Below are 23,118 nucleotides of genomic sequence, written 5' to 3' on the forward strand. Positions count from 1 at the left end.
TGGTTCAGACTGAGGTTATGCCTGGCCGAGTCCTCCCTCTCCCTGGCGACAAAGCAGGTGGCGAGCCCTGGGGAAGACCTCTGGAGGCCACCACCGTGGCCACGGACATGCCAAGTAGGAGAGAGGGGATGGGCACTTTAGGGACGGGGAATTGACACACTGGGCAAGATGCAGAGAGCCCTTCCCGGCTCAGATTCCCACCGGCCAGAGACCTGCTGGGACACCACGCCAGGGCACCAGGCCGACATCACGCCGGGGCACTGACACCTCAGACTCCCAGGATGCCTAGCTCGCAGAACACCCACCACCCTGCACCTACTGCCCCTGCCCTGCCTTGCCCATCCCTCCCTCCCGCACCCCCCGCAGCCCGCACCCCACCCGGCCCACACCTCGTTGAGGGATGAGTTCGAGGACGCCATCGGGGATACCAAACACCATGCCACGGGCGTTCATGGCCTCGCACGTGTAGGCGCCTTGATCAGCCTCCTTCACATCTCGGATGGTCAGAGTGCCCCGGCCACCTTCGCTGGTCACCGATACCCTGCGGGAAAGTGGAGGAAGGCAGAGAGGGTCATCAACCCTCTGATCCCATCCTGGTCCTTGACCCCGAAGGCTCCCTTTCCCATTTCCTGTGCCTTCCAGCCCCTGGCAAGATGTACAAACCTACTCTTATTTGCCCCAACTGCCTCACCTCCCCACCCCAGTCTGCCAGACCAACTCTGTCCCAACACCCCTGCCCCACTCTGGCCCACCCAGCCCCAACCCAGTCCAGCCCCAACCCTATATGCCCATCCCTCCGGGCCGCCCCCGGACCGATGCCCCTCCACGCCCTCCCGTTCGCCCCGCCCACCGCCCGGTACCTGGGATGGGAGGGAATGTGCCCCCAGTTGAGTCTCCAGTTGATGATGGGGGTCGGGACGCCTGTGGCGATGCAGGTAAAGGTGACTGTCTCTCCGCGGGAGACCTGCACCAACTCCTCGGGTGGCGTCACCACCTGTGGTGGCACTGTGGACGAAGGGGCAGGGAGAGGGGCAGAGTGAGAAAGCACAGGGGCACAGGAAGAGGGACGAGCGGCACTGGGGATGTTGCAAGTTCCACTGGACAGAGAGGATACCCGGAAAAATGGCAGAGCTGCAGGGGCATTATCCCAGGGAACTGCGAGGGCATCGTGCCAGGGAGCTGCAGAGGCACAATGCCAAGAAGCTGCAGGAGGCATTGTGCCAGGGAGCCACAGGGGCACCATGCCAGAGATTTGTGGGGCTCCTTGCCAAAGACCTGCAAGAGGCACTGGCACAAGGAGGTGTGGGGGCACAGTGCCAGAGGGATGCAGGGGCACTGTGCCAGAGAGCCACCGGGGCACCATGCCAGGAAGCCTTGGGGGCACTGGGTCAGGGATCTGCAGGGCCACACCATGCCATGGAGCAGTGGATCGGGATTTGAACCCAGGAGATGAAATCCTAGGTATCCCAACCATCAGACCTCTGGTTACTGATCCACTCCAGCAGTCACTCAGAATAGTAATAATAATAGTAGTAGTAACAATAATAATAATAATAATCATGGTGGTATTTATTAAGTGCTTACTATGAGTCAGGCACTGTACTAAGCGTTGGAATGGATAGAAGCAAATTGGGTTGGACGCAATCCCTGTCCCGTATGGGGCACAGTCTTAATCCCCATTTTTACAGATGAGGTGACTGAGGCACAGAGAAGTGAAGTGACTTGCCCAAGGTCACCCAGTAGACAGGTGGGCAGCACGCCAGACCACGCCCCAGTCCCGCCCCATCCCACCCCACCCTGCCCCTCCAGTGCTCACTGCAGCCGATCTCATCGGAGCGATCTGGGCAGTCACTCTCCTCGTCGCAGTGGAAGCTGGCCGGGATGCAGGTGTTAGTGGAGACGCAGCGGAACTGGCTCGGCTCACAGGCCTCCTCAGGGCGCTTGGGGGCTGTGAGGGCAGAAGAGGACTTGGTAGGCACAAGGACGCTGCTCACGGGAGAGGACCGGGTACTCCCAGGGGCAAAGAGCACTCCTCGGGCACACGTGTGGCTGGTGGAGCAGCCGGGAACACCCTGGAACTGGAAGGGGCAGGACAACGGCAAAGCGGGAACTCCAGGATGGCCCAGGAAAGCCCCCCTTGAGCCTGGCTCCTCACGACTATCTCTGGGAGGGCATCAGGGCTGACTGGGCCCAGGGATGGGTCTCCAGGGACGAGAGGAGCGAGGGACACGTGGTGTTCCTTAGGGGAAAACATAGGGCCCTACATGGGCTGTCAGCCCGCGGGGCCCCCGCAGTCAGGCCTAGCCTGACTGAGCTGCCGACCAGGGCAACAAGCCTCCTGAGGGCTCCCTTTCAGTCAGCTGGGGCCCGAGCCGGCTCTGAGGCTGGGCTCAGACCCGGTGGCTGGGACCATCTAAAAGTGCCTGGCGCTTAGAGCAGTGCTTGGCACATAGTAAGCGCTTAACGAGAACAATAATTATTTATCTAGGTCTGTGTGTATGGGGTGAGGGGGGAGAGACAGGGGTCCTGGGTTTTTTCCTCTCCCTGGACTTTTTTCGGCAGGTGGGATGAGGGGTGGGGGTGGGCAAGAGGGAGTCAGGGCCAATGGTGCCCAGGACTGGGGGCTGGGGGCCCGTCACTCACGGCAGTCTCGCTCATCGGAGCGGTCCTCACAGTCGAAGTCACCGTCGCAGCGCCACAGTCTGAGTGCGCAGTGCCCGTTCCCACAGAGGAATTCGTTGGGCTCGCAGAGAGAGGGAGGGCCTGGGCGGGGGCAGGGGCAGCCGGGGACTCATTCTACACCCGTGATTCTCCCCACCCAAGACCCAGCGCTTAGTCTCCACGGGCCAACCGACGGTCCCCTCCCTCTTACCGGCCTCGACCTGGGCCCAGAATGTGATGGAGAAATCCAGCCTGGGGCCGGCACGGCTCCCATTGGCCCAGTTCCTCGGCCTCACCCCCCGCCCCATGCCCTCCCAGTCCCACCCCTACCCCCCCGGCCCCGCCTCACCACAGTCTTGCTCATCGCTGCCATCCCCACAGTCCTCCTGCCCGTCACACAGGTAGTCTTCCGGGATGCACTGGCCACTGATACAGGTGGCCTCGAGAGGCCCGCAGGATCGGGGTCGGCCAGGGCGGCTGGTCACTGGCCGGGGGGGCGTGGTGCCCGGGACCCACCGGGTGGTTGGGGCCACGGTGCTGGGAAGAGGTGTAGGTGACGTGGTAGCCTGCAGGGTGGCCACTGTCCCGACTTCCTCAGTCTCATCTTCTGAAAGCAGACAGAGCCATGGCAGAGGCAGGAGCAACAGGGCAGTCCCTTGCTGCCAACCCCCCGATCTGGTCTGGCATCTTCAGCCAGGACTCCTGGGATTGCCAGGGCAGCCAGCACTTTTGGAGCTGCTGGGGCTGCTGGGACTGCTGAGGCAGTCGGGAATGCTGGGACTTCCAGGACTGTTGGGACTGTTAAGACAACTGGGACTGCTGGACTGCCGGGAAAACCAGGACTATTAGGCTTGACAGGAAAACCAGGCCTGCTGGAGCTGCTGGGACTGACAGGGCTGCCGGGCTACTGGGGCTGTTGGGACTGCCAGGTCTGTTAGGACTTGGACTGTCAAAACTGTTGGGTTGCTGGGCCAGTTAGGAATGTCGCGGATTCTGAGACAGCGGAGGAGGCAGGGGTTGTTGGGACTGCTAGAGTTGCCGAGGCTGGGGGGACTGGTGGGTCAGCTGGGACTTCCAGGAATTTTTTTTAGGCATTTAAGTGCTTACTCTGAGTCAGGGACTATAAGTGCTGGGGTAGATACAAGCTAATCAGTCCGTGTCCCATATGGGGCTCACGGTCTTATTCCCCCTTTTACAGATGAGGTAACTGAGGCACAGAGAAGTTAAGTGGCCTCTTCACTCTCAAGGGCCCAAGGACAATTCAACCATCTCCTCAAGGTTCTCCTAAACACTGGCCTCTTCAATCTCAAGGACCCAAGGGCAATTCAACCATCTCTTCAGTGTATCACCAGATGAAGTAGATTTTGCTGTCTTTTATCTCAACTCCACGCTTAAACTTCACTGACCCTATCATGACCTTTCAATCTCCCGCCTCTAGTCAGTCCATCCCAATCCTCCACCCCCTCTGCCACCCAACCTCTCCCCACCCCTTGCAACATCCCCACTCCAACCCTGTAAACCTGTCCCAGTGCCACCTCTCGTCCCCCTCCCGCTACACTCCCTCACCCTCCCCCGTCAACTCACTCTCATCCAATCCCCTCCCCAGCCCCTAGCCATCCCTTCCCCTCAAACTCTCCCCACAGTCTCAACCGAGTGCGGCCTGGGGAAACCCCGCTCCATCGTGGGGAAGCTTCCCTTCATCCTTGACCTGTTTCTGACCCAGTCACTCCTCCTCCTTGCGATCACTGAAAACTGGATCTCCTGCAGTCTGCCTCCTTCGCTCTTGGGCACGAGCCGCTGAGCGCCACTGGCAGAAATCTAGGTATCAGGCTGACTTCGTCCACTTCAGGTTTATCCTTGCTTGTGTTAACTCTCCCTTCTCCTCTGCCAGCAAAATTATTTCTCCACTCTTATTGACATTCATATCCATCAACCTCACTAGTTGTTCCAGACATTCAACTCCTTCTTCAAACACCCTGCCCCCACCCCTCCCCTATCCCTTGCCCCCTCAGATCTGGCCACCTACATTATTAAGAAAATTGCCACTATAAGGCATGATCTCCCTAAAATCTCCCCTGGCCTTCTCTGCTTCTGTCCCTTCTTCAACTCTCCCATCTTTCCCAGCAGTATCTCTGGAGGAGATCTCCTGACTTCTCTCAAAATCCATCCCCTCCACCTGTGCATCCGACCCCAATCCTTTTCACCTTATCAAAACACTTGCTCCCTCCCTTCTTCTCTCCCTAACAGCCATCATCAACCGTTCACTCTCCAATGGCTTCTTTCCCACTTCTTTCAAACATCCCCATGTCTCCCCTTTCCTAAAAAAACCCCTCTCTTGACCCCACAGCTCCCTCCAGTTTTTGCCCCATCTCCCTCCTACCATTCCTCTCCAGACTCCTTGAGTGAGTTGTCTACACCCGCTGTCTCATATCCCCTTCCTCCAATTCTCTCCTTGATCCCTTCTAATCTGGCTTTCCGCCCCCTTCACTCCACAGAAACTGCCCTCTCAAAGGTCACCAAAGATGTCCTTGCCAAATCCAATGGCCTTTACTTCATCCTAATCCTCTTTGACCTCTCAGTTGCCTTGGATACTGTCGACCACCTCCTTCTCTTGAAAACATTACCCAACCTCGGCTTCACTGACACTGTCCTCTCCTGGCCTTCCTCCTTTCTCTCTGGCCGCTCATTCTCAGTCTCTTTCACGGTTCCTTCTCTGCCTCCCACCCCCTAACCGTTCAGTTCTGGGTCACCTTCTACACCCCCTCCCTTGGAGAACGCATTCACTCCCACGGCTTCAACTACCACCTCGATATGGATGATACACAGATCTACATCCCAGCTTTCCTTCTGCCTTCACGACATCTCCACTCGGATGACCTCTCATCACTTCAAGGTTAACATGATCAAAACAGAACTCCTTATCTTCCCACCCAAACCCCGTCCTCCTTGACTTTCCCATCACTGTAGATGGCACCACCATTCCTCCTGTCTCACAAGCTCATGACCTTTCGGGTATCCTTGACTCCTCTCCCTCTTTCAGCCCACATAATTCAATCCATCACTAAATCCTGTCAGTTCCACAACTTCACAGCTTCACAACAACATTAAAATCTGCCCTTTCCTCTCCATCCAAAATACTACCAGGGTAATACAAACACTTATCCTATCTCACGTGGATACTGTATCAGTCTCCTTGCTGTCCTCCCAGCTTCCCGTCTCTCCCCACTCCAGTCCCTACTTCGCTCTGCTGCCCAGATCATTTTTCTACAAAATTTCCCAAGTTTCCCCACTCCTCAAGAAGCTCCAGTGGTTGCCCATTTACTTTTGCATCAAGCAAAAACTCATCGCTCTTGGTTTTAAAGTGCTCAATCACCTTGTTCCCTCCTACCTCACCTCACTACTCTCCTACTACATCCCAGCCTGCACACTTCGCTCCTCTAATGCTACCCTTCTCACTGTACCTCGATCTCGTCTATCTTGACATCGACTCCTCGCTCCGCTCCTGCCACTGGCCTGGAACACCCCCTCCCTCCTCAAATCTGACAGACGATTACTCTATCTCTCTTCAAAGCCTTATTGAAGGCACATCTTCTCCAAGAGGCCTTCCCTGACAGCCTTCCTTTCCTCTTCTCCCACTCCAATCTGCCTCGCCCTGCCTCGCTCTCTTTATTCAACTTCCCATCCAGCCCCACAGCACTTATAAACATATCTGTAATTTATTTATACTAATGTCTGTCTCCGCCCTAGACTGTAAGCTTGTAGTGGGCAGGGAATGTGTCTGATGTTGCTATATTGTACTCTCCCAATCACTTAGTACAGTTTTCTGCACAGAGTAAGTGTTCAATAAATACTATTGAATGAATGAATGAATGCTTAAATGAAGTGACTTGCCCAAGGTCACACAGCAGACAGGTGGTGGAGCCAGGATTAGAAGCCAGGTCTTTCGAACTCCCAGACTCGTGCTCTATCCACTAGGCAATGCTAAGGCCACTGGGGCGGTTGGGACTGATGGGAATGCCAGAAATTGCAAGACTGCCAGGACTGCTGGGGCACCTGGGAATGCCAGGACACCTGGGCCTGCAGGAATCACAAGGAATGTTGTGATTTCTGAGACTGTCAGATAACTGGGACTGCCAGGACTTTGGGGACTGCTGGGATAGCTGAGAAGTTGGGGTTGCCAGGGTGACAGGGGCCGCCTTGACTTCTGGGACTACTAGGTCAACCAGGAATACTGGAACTTCTGGAACTGTCGGGACAAGTGGAACTTCTAGGTCTGCCAGATCTGCTGGGGCTACCGGGGCTTCACCGCCCTTGCTCTATGCCCCTGACCCTAGACCCTACTTCTTGCTCTGTGACCCTTCCCCCTGCCCTTTTACGCCCTCTCCCCTGGGTCCCAGCCTGCCCTCTGCCCCCTGCCTGGCTCTCACCGCAGTTCTCTTCATCGGACATGTCCTTGCAGTCGGGCCGCCGGTCGCACCGATATTCCAGTGCCACACATTCATTGTGGCTCCGACAGGCGAATTCCTCTGCAGTGCAGGGCCGGACAGGCGAGGGCACTGAGGAGACAGGGATCGGTCAGGAGAACTCAAAGAGGGGTGGAGGAGCAGTGCTGGGGTTGTGGGAGGGAGTCAGGTAGGTAGGAACACTGGAAGAAGGGTGGGGAGCAATGGAGGGCAGGTAGGAGTACTGGAAGAGGAGTGGGGGAGCAGGGCTGGGACAGGATGATGAAGAGAAGGTGCTGGATGAAGCAGTGTCAGGCAGGAACTGGGAGAGGGCCAAACCTGGGGTGGAGGATGAGCCTGGGGAAGGTTGGGGGGTGGACCTAGCTGGCCAGATGTTCCTCCCCATTTGGAGCCCTGATTCCGGAGGGGAGGGAACCCAGAGTGGAGCCCACACCCTGTGCCCCGGGGGCAGTTGGGGCAAACCGGCCCTGGGTTCCTGGCTGATTCCCACTCCCCAAATTCGGGGAATTGGGGCCTGGCATGAAGTCAGCAGGGATTCAGAGAGAAACACCAGCTCCTGCTGTGAGCTGAGGCTCCAGGATGTCCCCCACGGAGGCCACGGGGCCTCTGCTCCCCAAGGCCAGCTGAGTGGAGGAGGCAGAGTGCCGGGCGGAGCGGCCAAGAAGGGTCCTGTCTCACCCAAGAATACTTTCTGCCCGAAACTCCAAGCTGAGAGGTGGCAGCCAGTTGGGAGGGGCCAAAGGAGGAGGTTCCCAGTGCCCCCCTCACTGTCTTAAGGCCCCACATGCCCAACATGACAGCCGTTGTGAGCCTCCCCGATACCCAGATGGCACGGTCTGCACTTGCAAAGGCCGAGCCAGCGTGGCCAGGAGATTCAGCCTGACACCCCCACTGCCTGGGCACATGCAGAGAACAAGCCCAGCTCAGCACCACAAGCAACCACACAAGCATCCAGTCCAACCACAGCCCCCAGCACAGGTTTGGGGACCACGTGGTCCCAGCACTAGCCCAGTCCAGCTGCAGCCTCCAGCACAAGCCCGGTCCAGCCACAGTTCCCAGCCGGCCACCCAGAGGACCACAAGGTCCACACAGTCAAGCATACAGCATGCAACTCATGCCCCCAGCGGTCATCTGATCACGGCTAGCAGCTGCCATAGCCTCCGGTCTAGACTCCGGACTCCAAGGGGGCCCCAAGGCCTCCATCAGCTGCTCCCATTTCCCCTTCCCCGGGTGGCTTCCTCTTCCATAGCACCCTTCCCACTGCACTCTCCACTCTGGCCTAGCCAACCCGCCTTCTGCCTGTCCTTCCTGGGACTCTCCATCGCCAAATATCCTCCAGGCTGGAACGCCCTCCCGACTTTTCTTTTCCAGCCTGGTGGGAGCCCTGCTGAAGACCCACCTCCTCTTTGAAGCCTGCCTAGTCTAACCCACCCAACTCGGGACCCCTGCTCACTTCTGCCCCATTCAGTCTGTCTGTTCAATGATACTGAGTGCTGTGGGCCACTCTGACCCTGAACAGACCGGAATCACTGACCCTGACCTGTCTCTCAATCAGGGCAGCCCCTTGTCCAAAGCGGGGAGACCGGCTTCCCTGTCCCCTGGGCCTTCCAACGGTGCCCCCTGCGATGTGACCTGAGCACAGTGGGGGCTGAGGATACAGTCCCCATCCAGCCAGGAAGCAATAAAGCCCCCAGTCAGCCTGTGGAGGTCCAGGTACTGGTAACCACAAGGCAGTGAAGGCCCTGGGTGCTGGGGATGGCAGGGGTGGGGGCCCTGCCAGTCAGAGGGACTGGGAACAGCAAGGACACAGGGCCTTCTGCCCCATCATTCCTTCTCTTGCACCTCTGCCCACTTCCCTGCCCCTTCTCCCACCAGTCCTAGGGGCCCAGATGAGTCCCTGTTGAACCCTCCCCAGTGACAGCCACACTGCATGCCCCCTGTGCCCCCCAACCGCATACGTGGCAAGGCCCCGAGAGCCCGGTCCCTAGGGACCCTGGGGGCACGGAGCAGAGGGGTGACCAAGTCAGGGACTGGGAATGGCACCGAGGCCACAGCTGGGCCCAGCCAAACTCCTGTGGCAGGGAGGAGCAGCAGGGAGGGGACTGCCGGAGAGGCGCGGTCCCCTCAACTGCCCCCTTCCCTCGGGGACATCGGCGGGGCCACATGGGAAGGGTGGGAGGGAGGTGGCACTGCCAGGCTTCCCGGTGTGGGCGCCGTCCCAGTCCCTGAAGCCAGTTCCCTTCTGCCCCACTCCGTCCCCGGTGCCCATGAGACGCCTCCGCTCTCACCTGGTGATGTCTCGGCTGAGGAGGGCGGGGGTGTTTGTGCTGCAAATGAAGAGCCGGTCAGCGCCCCTGTCCTGCCTGGGGCTGGAATGGCCACCCCTCAGAGGGTCCTGGGATCCCAAGCCCAAGCCCCCTCCCCTGGGCTGCCCAGTGCCCTGCTGCCCTTCCAGTGGGTCCAACGGCTCTCAGTCCCACCAAGGTTGAGGTTGAGGCAGGGGATGGTTCTATCCAGGGTGGGAGTAGGGGGTGGCCTTAGGTCTCAGCTCCCTGGCCACTTCATTCTCGGGCCAGGCAGGACCTGGCCGCGGACCGGCAGGCTCGGGGAGGAAGAGGGGAGAGAGGTACGGGGGTAAGGAAGCAGGGGTGGAGAGGAGGGATTGGCTGACCTGCCCCCAGGCGCCGGAACTGGAACCCTTGAGCGGAGGTGACATAGGAGGCAATGGAGCCACCAGCGACGACAGAATGGAGCACCTCACGGATCTGGCTGGCGTTCGTGTTCCCCTCAGAGCCCACGTCCAACTCCACAAACACCGAGCCCTCCAACTCCCTGCCAGGAACAGGCAGTGTCACCTGTTGCCCCAGCTGCCCCCTCAAGCCCCTGTCGGCTCCCCTACCCTCCTGCCTGGTCTCCTTGCTCCTCTGCCCCGGCCAGGCCTCCTCTCCTCCAACCAGCCCCCAAGGTCCCCTGCACCCCCAGATCTCCCCATTGGCTCTAACCTGCTGACCCCCTGCCCACTGTCTCTGGCCTGGGTCCCACCCTCCCCAGGGGGACCCCAGTCCCCAACCCTTCTCTCACTTGATGAATACCACGCTGACAATCTGGTCTCCGGGAATCTTCAGGTATTCTGATTCCAACTGGTGAGAAAAGTCAACCTTTAAGCCTCCTCAAGATTACCCTCCCTGGCCCCTGCCCCTGGACTCCTCCCATGGCCCCATGCCCAGGGAATCCCTCCTCCCGGGCACCGTTCTCCCATTTCTCCCATCCCCCCAGGGCCCTCACACCCTCCACCTAGATAGCTGCCCCCGGCCTCAGGGCTCGAGCCTCTGGCTCCGGCCTCGCCCCCAGTCTCACCGTGTCCACCACCGCCTCGGACACTTCCCGGAACTCCTCCGAGCTGGCATCCTCCATCCGGGGGCTGTAGGCGATGGAGTGGGTGAAGTTCACCAAGGCCCGGAAGTAGACTGAAATGGGGGAGAGAGGGAAGATAGAGATCGTGGCTCAAACTCAGGCCTGCAGCTGGCTCTGGGTTGGAGGTCAGCAGCAGGCAAGCAACTGCCTAGCCAGGGGGCATGGCAGGGTGCCTGGCATAACCAATGAGTGAAGGGTCCCCTTCTCCCACCATGGGTGGGTCCAAGGGGCCAGGGCTGAGATCACAGGTTCAGGATCAGAGGGGCGGGGCCCTCCTTCTGGCCCCTCCTCTCCCAGCAAAAATGAGACTCCCCAAATTTGAACTTGGCCTCTGTTGGCTGAACTTTCAGGTGATCCAAGGGGTTGCTGGGAGAGAAGACTGAGATGGGGTCCCTGAGTGCCCCCATCCTGTTCCCCCTCCAAGGTCAGCCCCAGGATGCCCATGGGCCTTTCTCAGAGCAGTTCGGTTCCCAGCCCGGCCAGGGTTACGGCAGGAAGGGACCCAGCCCGGTTAGGGTTAGGGTGAGGAAGGGACCCAGCCCAGGCAGAGGCTTGACCATCTCGGCCCACAGAGTAGCCCAGCTCCTGGAGGCCCCTGGCCTCATCCCCATAAGTTCTGTCCCTGCCCAGGTGTTGGTCCTGGGCAACACGGCTGCGGGTCCTCCCTGGCAGCAGCAAACCGGTCCCCCGAGACCACCTCGGGCCAGGGCCTCGTCATCCCTCCCCCAACCCCTGCCCCCCTCCACCGGTCAAGCCCTCAGGGCTGCAGGCGGAGTCCAGAGCCAAGGGCGTGGGAGACTGGTGGGGGGCGTAAGAGGCGGGGCGGCCCCGGGACCACACAGAGACCCTTGTTCAACTGCACAAAGCCCGATTGAGCAGGGGGCTCTAGGCCCCACCCGCTCCACCCTCCTCTCTCCATGCTGCCTGGTTTGGGGAGTCGGGGGAGAGAGGCGGGGAATGACATGGCCCCAGCCTCAGCACCAGGAATGTGCCTACCCTGGCCGAGGGCAGGGCTACTCCTTTACAAAGCCCCCTTTCTTACTCCGGGGGGGGGGGTTGGTAGGGGGTGGGGAGGAGGGTACAAGAGGCTGAGGTCACTCCTGGCCCCTCCCTCCAGTCATCTTCCTCTGCCCCCGCCCCCACCTCCTGGCCTCCTCTTAACTCTTCCAGGGCCAACAGCATTCCTAAGAGCCACCCCCTTCCCCATGATGCCCACCAAGGCCTCAACCCTGGGGCAGCTCCTGCTTCTTATTTAGAGGGTCAGGGAGGGGTGACTGGGCTCCAGCCTCTGCCCTGGTGCTGCAAGTCTCTACCCCAGCCCTGGACCTATGAGGGGGCATCGGTTAACTGGGAAACAAGTGTGGGTGGGTTCCCCATTCTCCCATCCCTCCTCAGGCCACCCACCCACTCCAACCCCCGAGACCCTAGGGATCCTGCTCTGGCAGTTTGGAGACTCCATCGTTGGGGCAGATGGCACCTGCTCCTTGTAGAGGAAGAAACTGAGATTGAAGCAGCATGGCAGTATAGAGGGTCTCTGGGGAGCTGGAAGACTCCCCCGCTCCATCCCTCAACCAGGATGAGCTACACCATGCAAGTTGGAGAGGCTCAGGGGGGATCAAGAGGATCAAGGGCAGGAAAGGGCTAAGAAGTGTAAGCAGGAAAAGAAGAGAAAAGGGAAAGGGGACCGGAGAAGGAGGGTGGGGGCGGGGGAACAGGAGAGGGGACAGGAGAAGGGGGATGGGAGAAGGGGGAGAGCAGAAAGGGGACAGGACGGTAGGTATGGGAGAGGGAGAGACAAGGAGGGCCAGAGAGAAGGGGGTGTTGGGATGGAATGAGAATAAGGTAAGAGATGAATTGCCCATTCTGGGACCATAAGGACAGTAAAAGCTCAGAAGCATGGGGAAGGGGAGATGGGGAGGCCACCTGGATACCAACATGGGTCCCCAGTAGTCCTGGAGCCTGAAGTCAGGGTGGCAGCCTAGAGGGCTTGGGGGTGGGGAGAGGGAGGGAGCAGGGAAGATGGCAGTCCCAGCATCAGGGCACTTACTGAGGAGAGTCTCTTCGTCGGGTTCCGAAACCGTCATACCTGTCAGGTGAGGCTGGATCAGGGGAGGCCGGGAGTCTGCAGAGGGGTGGGGCCGGGCAGAGATGGGGAAAAGGACCAGAGTTAGGATGGAAGGAAGGATGGAGAGGAGGAGGAGGAAGAGGGAGAGGAGGAGGAGGAGGGAGAGGAGGAAGAGTCTCAGTCAATGAGGAAAGAAAGCCGGGGGCTATGAGAGGAAGTGGGAAGAGGCAGAAGCAAGGAGGAGGCAGCGCTATTTTTCTGCCCAGCCATATGTTCTTTTGTCCATTCAATCAGTCAATCAACACAGATCACCACTGTCCCTGCTCACTCCCAGCCCCTGCGGCACAGCCAGGGGAAGGTGGGCAGAGAGAGCACGGAGCCGGTCAGCCTCAAAGACTCCAGTTGACCTTTGTTTTCCTTGCCCTATAACCTGCCTCCGGCCCAGCCCTAGACCCTGCTCCGGACCCAGCCCCCGGCCCAGCCCCGGCCCTGCCCCTGGCCCAACTCCAGCCACAGAGAAAAGCCTGCAGTCACCCCAGAACCAATCGTGCCCTGGTCTGGCCCAGAAGCAAGACCTGGAGTGGGTGGGCAGGTGACCCCAGAGTGCCAGACTGCCGGAGTGCAGGGAGCCAGAGATAGAAGCCACGGCCGGGGATCGGACCCAGGGGTGCCGGGGAAGGCCTGGGAGAGCACGGAGAGTCCAGAGAATAGACGGGACACGGGACCTGGGAGAACACGATCCCGCCCGAGTGTGGCTGGAACCTGGATCCTCGGGTCCGTCCAGGTCCAGCTGCCACACGCCCCCGAACTCCCCACCCACTCTGCTCCAGAGGACGGAGATCAGCCGCTGCCCTGGATGGCAGCGCCCCAGCTGGCACCGCACCAGGTAGCCCCGAGCAGAGACGCCGCCCTCCTCTCTTTGGCTGGACAGCCTGCGGTCCACCCCACCCCAACCCCTCTCCAGGCTGCCAGAGGTGGAGAGGGCATAGCTGTCACCTCCTATCCCACCCTTCATTCCCCTCTGCTTCCCCCAGCACCTTGGGGCTCAGCCCCAGGGTGCCAGGCCTAAGGCAGCCCCACTCGACTGCAATGGCAACACTGAGCTGGTGGGGGCTGCAGGGGGCAGGGGCACCACTGACCAGCTGGGTCCTTCCATCACTGTCTGCTTCCCGGACCCTCCCCAACCTCTGGTAGCCTCTCATAGCGCAAGAGGAGGCAGGAGCCTATGCCTGCTGGTCCCCCTCTGGTTGGCCAGGAAGGGAAAGGGGTTATTTGGAAAACTGCCCACTTCCTTCACGCCTGAGGCCGGGATGTGCTGGGCACGAGCCGGGGACCACTCCAAGCTGCCTCCAGGCAGGCTCAGACTGGTGCTGGGTGACCCAGACGACAGTCATCTTCCCAGATCTCCCAGGCTAGGAGTCCCACAGTGCCGGTCCTGACTCCAGGGCACCCCCTGGCCCGCCAATCCCAACCCAGACCCACGAAGACTGGGCAGAGCCAGCCCAACCTCGGGTGCCAAGCGACTGTAGCTTCCCTCTTTCCGGAAGGATGGAGAAGCAGCATGGCTTAGTGGCAAGAGCCAGGGTTTGGGAATCAAAGGATGTGGGTTCTCATCCTGGCTCTGCCACTTCTCTGCTGTGTGATCTTGGGCAAGTCACTTAACATCTCCATGCCTCAGTTACCCCATCTGTTAAATGGAGATTAAGACTGTGACCCCATGTGACCAACCTGATTATCTTGTATCTACCCCAGTGCTTAGAACAGTGCTTGGCACATTGTAAGCACTTAAACACTATTATTATTATTATGAGCCAGTCAGAGGCTGGGGAGGGAGAGGCAGGATACTCAGCCAGGACCCAGGCCAAGCCCCAACCATCCCCTCTAGGCTCCACTGCCCACTGACCTCAGAGACCAGCCTGCATCTCCCCACCTCGGCCCGGGAAAAAGGCAGGGGGCCAGGCAGCTTCTCCAGGGGTCCCATGGCAGGGGTGGAGGGGAGGAAGAGAGCACAGGAGTAGCGTGCCCAAGGACAGCTGGATCTGGAGGGGAAAAGGGGCCCCTGTTCCATTCTGGAGAGCCAGACAGGCCTGTCCAGCTGCTGCGCATTCTCTGCCCCTTCCTGTCCTCCCACACCCAGGCCTTCGGCTGCCCCCAGCTGGGTCTGGGAGAGAGGAGGGGCTCCAGCCCCTGGCCTCTGCCAGCCGGCCCCCCAGGCCACTGTTAGCTCAGGAATAGAGGCGGGCCTGCGGTTGGTAGGAGGAGTAGGGAGGGGTGGGAAATGGGGCCTACAGCGGGAGGCAGGAGAGGGGAGTAGACTTCCCTGGGGGGCAGTGGGGAGTTGTTCTTGGTAAGGCACTGGGGGTTCAGAGTCTGCGAGAGTGCTCCTGCTCCGGATGGGAGGATCCTTTCTACCCAGGGGTGGACGAGGAGGCAGGGATGGATGGCACAGGGAAGGGCCTCCTGAGGACAAGGAAGTCAGCCAAGCATGCGGCCACTGCTGCTTCTCACCGGTGCCCCAGGCAAGGCCGGCCTTGTGGGCTTGGCACGGTGGCACCCCTGCCAACCACAGCCTGGAGTATTCCCAGGGCCAGAAGGCAGTTCCCAGTGGGCAGAACTGATGCTCGAGGAAAGCCCTGCTATGATCCCACCCTTCCCTCCCACTCCCTTTTCCGCTCAGCGGGTCGAGCTCCAGCCCCCGCCTCATTTCCACAACAGGTGACAGTCCCAGAGGGCACAGCCTGGCCACCCCAGCCGCAGCACTGCTAACCTCCAGACACTGCCTAGAACAATCTCCACACCCTCCTGTGGTCACTGGGAACTGCAGGGAGGGCAGTCGTCTGGCTGGGGTCAGGACCCAGATGCCTCTGCTCAACTGTCCTCGCCGGGGAGAGGACACCGCCACCCTGCCCCTCCTGGGAGTGGTCAGCACTTCTGGTTCTCCCTGAGCTTGGGGTAGCCAGGTCACTCGGAGCAGGGCTCCAGCCTGGGCTGGAGAAAAGGACTGTGTCTGTGACTTCTCCGAAATCTGCAGACCCACCCCGGGGTGGGGCTTGAGACCTTGAGGCCTGGGTACGGGAGGCAGGTGGGGAGGGGACTCCTGGTTCCCATCCAGGCTGGACCCCTTGGGCCTGAGCGGGGCCTGATCAAGGATGTTGTATGTCTGGCTGCATTGCCCGCTGTCCATTTCCCGGGCCAGTCAGATGGACTGCCAGCCACAGTTCTCCTCCAGGCTTATTATGGCTTACCCGTCTCAAAGAGCTCGTCTCCACTGCCCACGTCTCCACTGCCCAGCTCGTCTGGAACACAAGAGGAGAGATATGAGTCCAGAGTCCAGGATGGGGTCAGGGGAGATCTCAGGGTCCCCAGCACGCCCAGTTTCCCCCAATCCCAAACCCATCTTCATTTCTGCAAGCAGGCATAGACTTGTGGGGGCCAGCTGTGCAGACCTCAGTCATAGAGGAAAGATGTACCCCTCTCCCCAGCAGCAGGGGGTCAGTTTCCACCTGAGCAAGGGGCCCGAGCACACGGCCCCTCAGCCTCTCCCAGGCAAGCAGATGGAGGCCAGCAGAAACTCTGGAGGATTAGATCCAGCTGCTGGCTCGGTCACCTCTGCCACTCTGCAGGTCCTTCCCAGTCCTCTCAAGTCACTGATGCTCCTTGGGCTTGAAGGGACCCTAGGGTCATCTAATCCGGGCCCCTGCCCCCAAGCCAGAGCCCACCCACGGCAGAGCTGGGGTGGGTGTGTGTCCTGTTCCGGCTCCCAGGCTTTCCTAGAGGGCATCCCAGCCCCCACCCTTTCCCCCCAGTAAGCAACCCAGCCCACCACGGCCCAGTCGCAGGTCACCCCCAAGGGGCATCCCAGCCCCGGCTCACACCCAGACGTGGCCCCTCACCCCCTAACCCCAGCTTACTCCCGCAGGGCATCTCAGCCCCTCACCCCGCCAGCCCCAGCTCACCCCCAGAGGCCTCATCAGCCAGCAGGTCCTCGTCATCAGAAAGATGGGCATAGCTCCAGTGGGTTCGGCCTCCAGGGTCCGGCTCAGAGTCCTCAGGCAGCGAGGGCCCATCGTACGCCAGCAGGCCATGCGTGTTCTGCAGAACAGTGTCCATGAGTCCCCAGCTCCCGCCCCACTCCAGCCCACTCCCCAGGCCCCAGCCCCTCCCGAGCCTACCCTTATGTCACAGCCCCCATCCCAGGGAGCGCAGGCTCCACTGCCTCCAGCGCTCTCTGCAGGGGCCCACTCTTCTCTACCCTGCTTCTTTGCTTTCTGCTCCCCCTTGTTCTCTCCAGGAGACCCCTTCCCCAGTCCTCACAGTCCCCAGGCCATTCCAGAAGGTTTAGTCATGGCAGGGGCAGGCTGAAGGCTGGGCATGAGAAGCCCATCAACCCCTAGCTTGGACTTGAGAAGCAGCGTGGCTCAGGGGAAGGAGCCCGGGCTTAGGAGTCAGAGGTCGTGGGTTCTAATCCCGGCTCCGCCACTTATCAGCTGTGTGACTCTGGGCAAGTCACTTAACTTCTCTGGGCCTCAGTTACCTCATCTGTAAAAAGGGGATTAAGACTGTGAGCCTCAAGTGGGACAACCTGATTACCCTGTATCTACCCCAGCTCTTAGAACAGTGCTCGGCACATTGTAAGCACTTTACAAATACCAATGTTATTATTATTATTATTACTTGTGATTGAATCTTCCCTCCATCCCAATGGCAGTTTCTTTACATTCCACCAGAGGAAGGTGACTTGCCCTCAACCCCATCCCCCAGGACCTGGCTGAGGCCAAGAGGGTGACACAGGTCAGTGGGGAGGGGAGGACAGGCCTAAAGGACATTACAAGCACTCCACAACAAGGATACCATCCCCAGCACTATAGCAGCCACCACCTTAGGAGCCAGGAGTCTGGGCTCCCAGTTCAACCTGGCCAAACTGTAAGTGTTCAGGGCCTGAAAGAAATACAGTGATAGCTGGAAATCAGCCAGGGAGTTGGGGGTTTGGAGGCCCTGCTGGGGGTGTCCTGCATCTCTGGACCCCACCAGTCAATCAATCAATGGTATGATTACTACATGCAAAGCACTGCACTAAGAGTTTGGGAGAGTACAAGACAATAAAATTAGGAGACACACTGCCTGCACATAACGAGATTACAGTCCTGCCCCCAGCATCCTTCCAAATTGCACTCACACTACTGGGTTTGGGGTGGGAGTTCCGTGGCAGGCCTAGGTGAGGGTGGCCAGGCCCGACAGTGCTGGCAGTGAGGGGGTGGGCAGCTGATGACCAAGGAGCTCTGGCTGACCCGTTGCACTGCCCAGCAAGTGCTTTCCGCTGGGAGAAACGTGTTCCCGGCTCCGGGAGAGAACTGGCAGTGGAGGGAGCTCGGAGCCCTGAGAACCATAGCCAGAACTGGGGAGGGGCGCAGCTGGGAGGGAGGGAGGAGGGATAGATTGGCCTCTTCCTCTTTCACCTCCCCGCTTAGTTCTCAGACAGCTAACCAGGGTCTCTATAGGCAGGCACCGGGTAGGGCCAGGCTGGTTGGGCGAGGGCAGGTCAGGGGGCTGGCAGAGTTTCGGGGAAGACCACCGACGAGGGGAGGAGCCCAGTCCCGGCATCGGCAGACTGATAGCTTGGGAGCGGCAGGCCAGGGCTAGGGGACTCTGGGACTGGACAGGAAATAACAAGGAGATAGCCAACTTGGCAAAACGCTGACACATCTGGGGAGTGGGAGTTCGGGGCAGCAGAGTGGGGAGAGGGCCTGGGGAGTGGGCGGAGGCAAGGGGCAGGAGCCAGCGAGGCAAGGGGCAGGAGCCAGCCTCAGGGACAGCACCGGGCATGCCCTGGGCAGCCGGACCCTCGGAAGGCAAGTCTGATCCGGGCCTGGTGGGGGGAGGGGCAATGGTGCCCTCCCTTTCCAGAGTCCGACGGTGGGCAAGAAAGCGGATTGCTTCTGGGTCAGCTTGGAGCAGGCGCAGAAGTTGAACTCGATGGCTAGACTCAAGGGCAGACACAAGACTGCAGAAGAGAAGCAGCTTGGTGTAGTGGATAGAGCACAGACCTGGGAGTCAGAAGCACCTGCGTTCTAATTCCGGCTCCGCTACAGGTCTACTTTGTGACCTTGGGCAAGTCATTTCACTTCTCTGGACCTCCGTTACCTCATCTGTAAAATGGGGATTAAGAGTAGGGGCCCCATGGGGGACAGGGACTGTGTCCAACCCGCTTACCTTGTATCTACCCCACATAGTAAGCACTTAACAGGTACCTAATTATAATTTATTATTATAATTTATTATTAGCTGGCTAGGGGGTAGGCCGGACAGACCAGAGGTCCCGAGGGTCAGGTATGAAGGGATGCAGTTTGTCTGCCATTCACTCTGGCTCCAAGCAGTGGCCAGCCAACCCCAACACCCTCACACAACTCCATCCTATCCTCTGCCGTGCTTCCCGCAGGGAGACCCAAGCCAGGAAACTCTTCCCTCCGGTAAGAGATTACAGCCAGGAGGGAAGGAACCGGCCCCAATGTCGGCAGCAGAAATAGAACTCAGGCTTCCTGACTTCCAGCCTCCGTTTCTGACCTTGAACCCAATCAAGCTTCCTCCCAAAGGAACCGAGCTCTTCTGTCGGCAGCCGCACAAGGGGAGGCAGGCTGGGACTGCACTGCTCTCCAGTCTGCCTGCCGAGGGGAAAAGATATAATCACCAGAGTGGATACAGTGGGACGGAGGCGGGGGGGTCCTAGAGGGCAGGGATGCAAGAGTCCTGAGCCCTGGATCGGGGGAGGAGGAAATCGGGTTGGGGGCTGTCGAGGGAGGAAAGGGAGTGTGAGCCTGCTCAGAGCAGCCTGGGATTTTGAGCCCTGAGTCACCCCCAGAGCTGGGCAAAGCAAGAGCAAACATCCTGTCGGGAACAGTTGCTTGGAAATGGGAGCGGAGAGTCGGCGGTGGGGGGAGCATGAGGAGACATGGTGACCTCATGGGGTTGTCCCGCTTCTCAGAGTGATGGTGGGGCCGGAGTGCCAGGGAGGGGGCCCTCCCTAGTTATAAACCCAGAGAGCTGGGATCGGGGGCAAGGTGGGGGTGGCAAGAAGCTGGCTAAAGCGAGGCTTGCCCGGTGGAGTGGCCATGGTTAGCACCAGCTCCACTGCCCAGGAATCTGAGGCTCTGGTCTTGGCTGCAGTGGCATCTCAGTGCTTGCCACTGAGCCGCCCCCAGACCAGTCATCCTCTGCTGCGACTGGGGCTTCTGGGAGAGGTTTGAGCCCTCTCATCACCCTGCGGCGCTATGATCGGTGGGGGCCTGGTCCCTCCACACCTCACCACGTCCTGGACCCTTTTGGGGAAGTGGCCGGCCCGGTCCCCCCTTTGCGGCTCCAGTTATGCCAGAGCTGGCAGCCGTCCTGACTGGGGCCCGGTTCTAGGCCCGTCCTCTTCCCTCGGTTTCCCTGACAGTCCGAGGGCCTCTGGGACCTGTGCGGCAGCCGACGGGGGAGCCAGGACCCAGTGGTGCTGAGGAAGGATCGACCATGGTAGCCGGTACTCCTGTAGACTGGCGGGGGGGAGGGGGAAAGGAGCCCTAGTGAGCACCCCCAACCCCCAGTCTTCCGGATCACACATTCCTCAGCTCTCCGAGTGCCCACTCGCCCACCACCCCGTGCAGAAGAGGACACTCAGCTGCTGAAGGGCCCGTCGCTCAGGCACGCGACTTCAGCCAGAGCCCCCCATCCGCGCCCCGCCGCCCCCTGCCCCCCAGAGGCAGGAAGGACCGGCTTCCCCACAGCCCAGGGGGCCGGGGCCTGCAGCAGCTGCCCAGCGCCGCCTTCCCAGCATCTGCTCATGAGCTCATCGGATTGAATTCCGGAGGTGGGAAGAAGGCAGAATCTCAGCCAGCCGCCAGGCTGGGGGACAAGCCAGCCCTCCCCCCCCGCCTCTCCCCTTCCCTCCCTCCCTCCCACCAGGCCTTGTGCTCCAAGAGCCTCTGAACCTCCAAGAGGGCGGGAGCTGGCAGGGGCCCCGGGCAGCCCCAGGGAGGCAGAATCTGGGCAGGGCCCAATCCAGCCTGGGGGCCCAGAAGCCCCGGGCTCTGGGTCTGTGGATTGAGGAACTGCTGGGGTCTCTGGCTTTCTCCCCTCCTCCCAGCTCCGCACCCTTGCTGTCCAGGAGCTAGGCTTTCCCCAGGTTGTGGGGGCTCCACCCCCCAACCCACATTCCCTCTGCAGTTCCACCTGCTTCACCAGGCACCGAGTCTCTGTGGGGCGGATGAAGGATGGTGGGGGGTAGCAGCCGCTTTAGCAGGGGTTCCCTAACTGGCAGCACCCAGTGAGGGGTGTGGCAGGGGAAGGTGTGGAAGAGGATGGGTTTGACGGCAACCTCCCGCACCAAGGACCAGTATTCCTAGACTGAGCTCAGGTGATTTAGCCCTGCATCTGATGGTCACCCTCCTCCACTCCACAGGGCCTCGGTTTCACCGTCTCTAAAAGCGGGAATGTTGAAAGACTGTATGCACTGTAAGCTCGCTGCAGGCAGGGTATGTGTCTGTTTACTGTTGCATTGTACTCTCCCAAGTGCTTAGTACAGTGCTCTGCACACAGCACTCAATAAATACGACCTATTGACTGACTGAGCTCCCCACTACCGCAGCCTCCGCCTTCTTCAAGCCCCCAGTCTGCAAGCCCACCGAAGCCCACCATCAGAGCCAGCACCACTGGCTGCTCTGGGGCTTGGGCCTGGGGGGTTGGGCATCGGGGCAAGGCCCCTGTCGGGCAGCAGACTGCTCTGGGGAAGGAATCTGTCAGAGCAGCACTTTGCTGTGCAAACACTCGGCCCCGTCCGGGGTGAGCACGGTGGGGACAATGGCCTCGCCTGCAGACATAAAGGCGCTCTAATCCCACCCGGCCGCTTGAAAGGGGAGTCCCAGCCGGAAAGGAGCAGGCCCCCCCTTATGTCTGCCCATGCCAGGGTGGCAACGGGCCAACTTCTCATACCCGGCCCCAAGGTGCCAGGCTTGAGCCACTTCCTGCCCTCCACGGGAAGGTGACTTTCCAAGCAGCGACCTGACAGAACCCAGGCTTTGGGTCTCTTGCAGCCCCCAGCAGAGCCCATCCCACGTGTCCAACCCCCGGCTACAGCACCTGGCATCAGTACAACCCGGCTGCCCCAACAGCCCCAGAGAACCAGGCCCACCTGCATTTGTCCAGGGGTTGGCTGGCGATGGGCAAGGGAGGCAACACCCGCTCACTGCCAGAGACTGGTGGCTTCCCGTTCCCCCTGCTCGTTTGGTTTTGAGGGGTGCCAGTCTGGTTTGGTTTTGAGGGGTGTGGGCTCCTCGGAGTGGAGCAGGGCACCAGATGCCACCGCGCACATAACACAGAGCTGGACTCAAACTGCCCCGGGCCTGCAGGTCTGCGAGTTGGGGACAGACGATCTCCCTACCAGGCAGAGGCCCAGCCAGCTACTGCCTGCCGTGGGAATGACCTGGCCTGCCTTAGGGTCCTGCTCTGCTAGTGCCAGGCCCTTCTGGGTTAAGGCCTTCTTCCAGCTCTCTGAGCCCCTCAGTTCTGTGGGCCACAGCATAGCGTAGTGACTAGAGCACGGGCCGGGGAGTCAGAAGGTCATGGGTTCTAATTCCGGCTCCGCTACTTGTCTACTATGAGGCCTAGGGCAAGGCACTTCACTTCGCCGGGCCTCAGTTACCTCATCTGTAAAATGGGGATTGAGACTGTAAATGGGACAGGTACCGCGTCAAATCCGATTTGCTTGTATCCACCCCAGAGCTTAGCACAATGCCTGGCACCTAGTGAGAACTTAACAAATACCATAATTAAAAATACCCCCTCCTCCAGTCCCCGAGCCTCTCGGCCTGAGGCCCACGGCTGCCAAGCTGGCACTGGGCCCTGGGGAGCAGAGGGGACCCCTTGTTCTGACCTCTCCTGGCTGACGGGGGGCGGGGATCAGCTTCCAAGGGAGCGGCTCCGATCTGCACGTCCAGCATGGTGGGCTAACTGCCTCACTGTCCTTAGGGGACTCCCTGGGAAGGCGTTCCCTGACTGTCAGGAAAGTTCACTGGGCACGTAGGGGCTTCCCTCCTCCAACACCACGGTCTCCCAGAAGCTGGGCCAGCCGGCTGCCTCTACTCACACCCTTCTGCCCTGCCCACTTCTCCATTGGCTATGGGTATGACTAATAATACGAATAATAACCGTGGTATTTCTCAAGCTCTTACTATGTGCCAGGCACTGTACTAAGCGCTGGGATGGATGCAAGCAAATCAGGTTGGACACAGTCCCTGTTCCACGTGGGGCTCACAGTCTCAACCTCCATTTTACAGATGAGGTAACTGAGGCTCAGAGAAGTGAAGTGAGTTGCCCAAGGCCACGCAGCGGACAAGTGGCGGAGCCGGGATTAGAACCCATGACCTGACTCCCAGGCCCACGCTCTACCCACTACGCCGTGCTGCTTATGCACAATCAGCCCACACTGGCTCCAGAGGGAGACTTCTAGGGGAAGCCGGGGCAGTTGCCAGCTTCCAATTTACC

General features: G+C 60.0%; 1 protein-coding gene across 8 annotated transcripts in view; it reads right to left on the reverse strand.

Annotated features, from left to right (window-relative positions):
• The window catches only part of HSPG2 (heparan sulfate proteoglycan 2), a 102,522-nt gene that overhangs the window by 58,164 nt on the left and 21,240 nt on the right, over nt 1-23,118 (reverse strand). For 3 of the 8 annotated variants that reach the window (XM_039912116.1, XM_039912117.1, XM_029064724.2), the window contains exons 2-14: nt 16,560-16,695; nt 15,849-15,899; nt 12,586-12,660; nt 10,482-10,591; nt 10,206-10,264; nt 9,796-9,956; nt 9,413-9,451; nt 7,089-7,217; nt 3,011-3,268; nt 2,644-2,763; nt 1,817-1,948; nt 861-1,005; nt 390-541 (exon numbers count right to left, since the gene is read on the reverse strand). In XM_039912116.1, the coding sequence (XP_039768050.1) occupies nt 390-541; nt 861-1,005; nt 1,817-1,948; nt 2,644-2,763; nt 3,011-3,268; nt 7,089-7,217; nt 9,413-9,451; nt 9,796-9,956; nt 10,206-10,264; nt 10,482-10,591; nt 12,586-12,660; nt 15,849-15,899; nt 16,560-16,695 (1,567 nt within the window). The remainder of the gene's footprint in view (nt 1-389; nt 542-860; nt 1,006-1,816; nt 1,949-2,643; nt 2,764-3,010; nt 3,269-7,088; nt 7,218-9,412; nt 9,452-9,795; nt 9,957-10,205; nt 10,265-10,481; nt 10,592-12,585; nt 12,661-15,848; nt 15,900-16,559; nt 16,696-23,118) is intronic. The other 5 variants (XM_029064730.2, XM_039912120.1, XM_039912115.1 and 2 more) reach the window with 4 other exon arrangements.

The sequence above is a fragment of the Ornithorhynchus anatinus genome, chromosome 5 (assembly GCF_004115215.2).
Source record: "Ornithorhynchus anatinus isolate Pmale09 chromosome 5, mOrnAna1.pri.v4, whole genome shotgun sequence".
NCBI classification, from domain to species: domain Eukaryota; kingdom Metazoa; phylum Chordata; class Mammalia; order Monotremata; family Ornithorhynchidae; genus Ornithorhynchus; species Ornithorhynchus anatinus.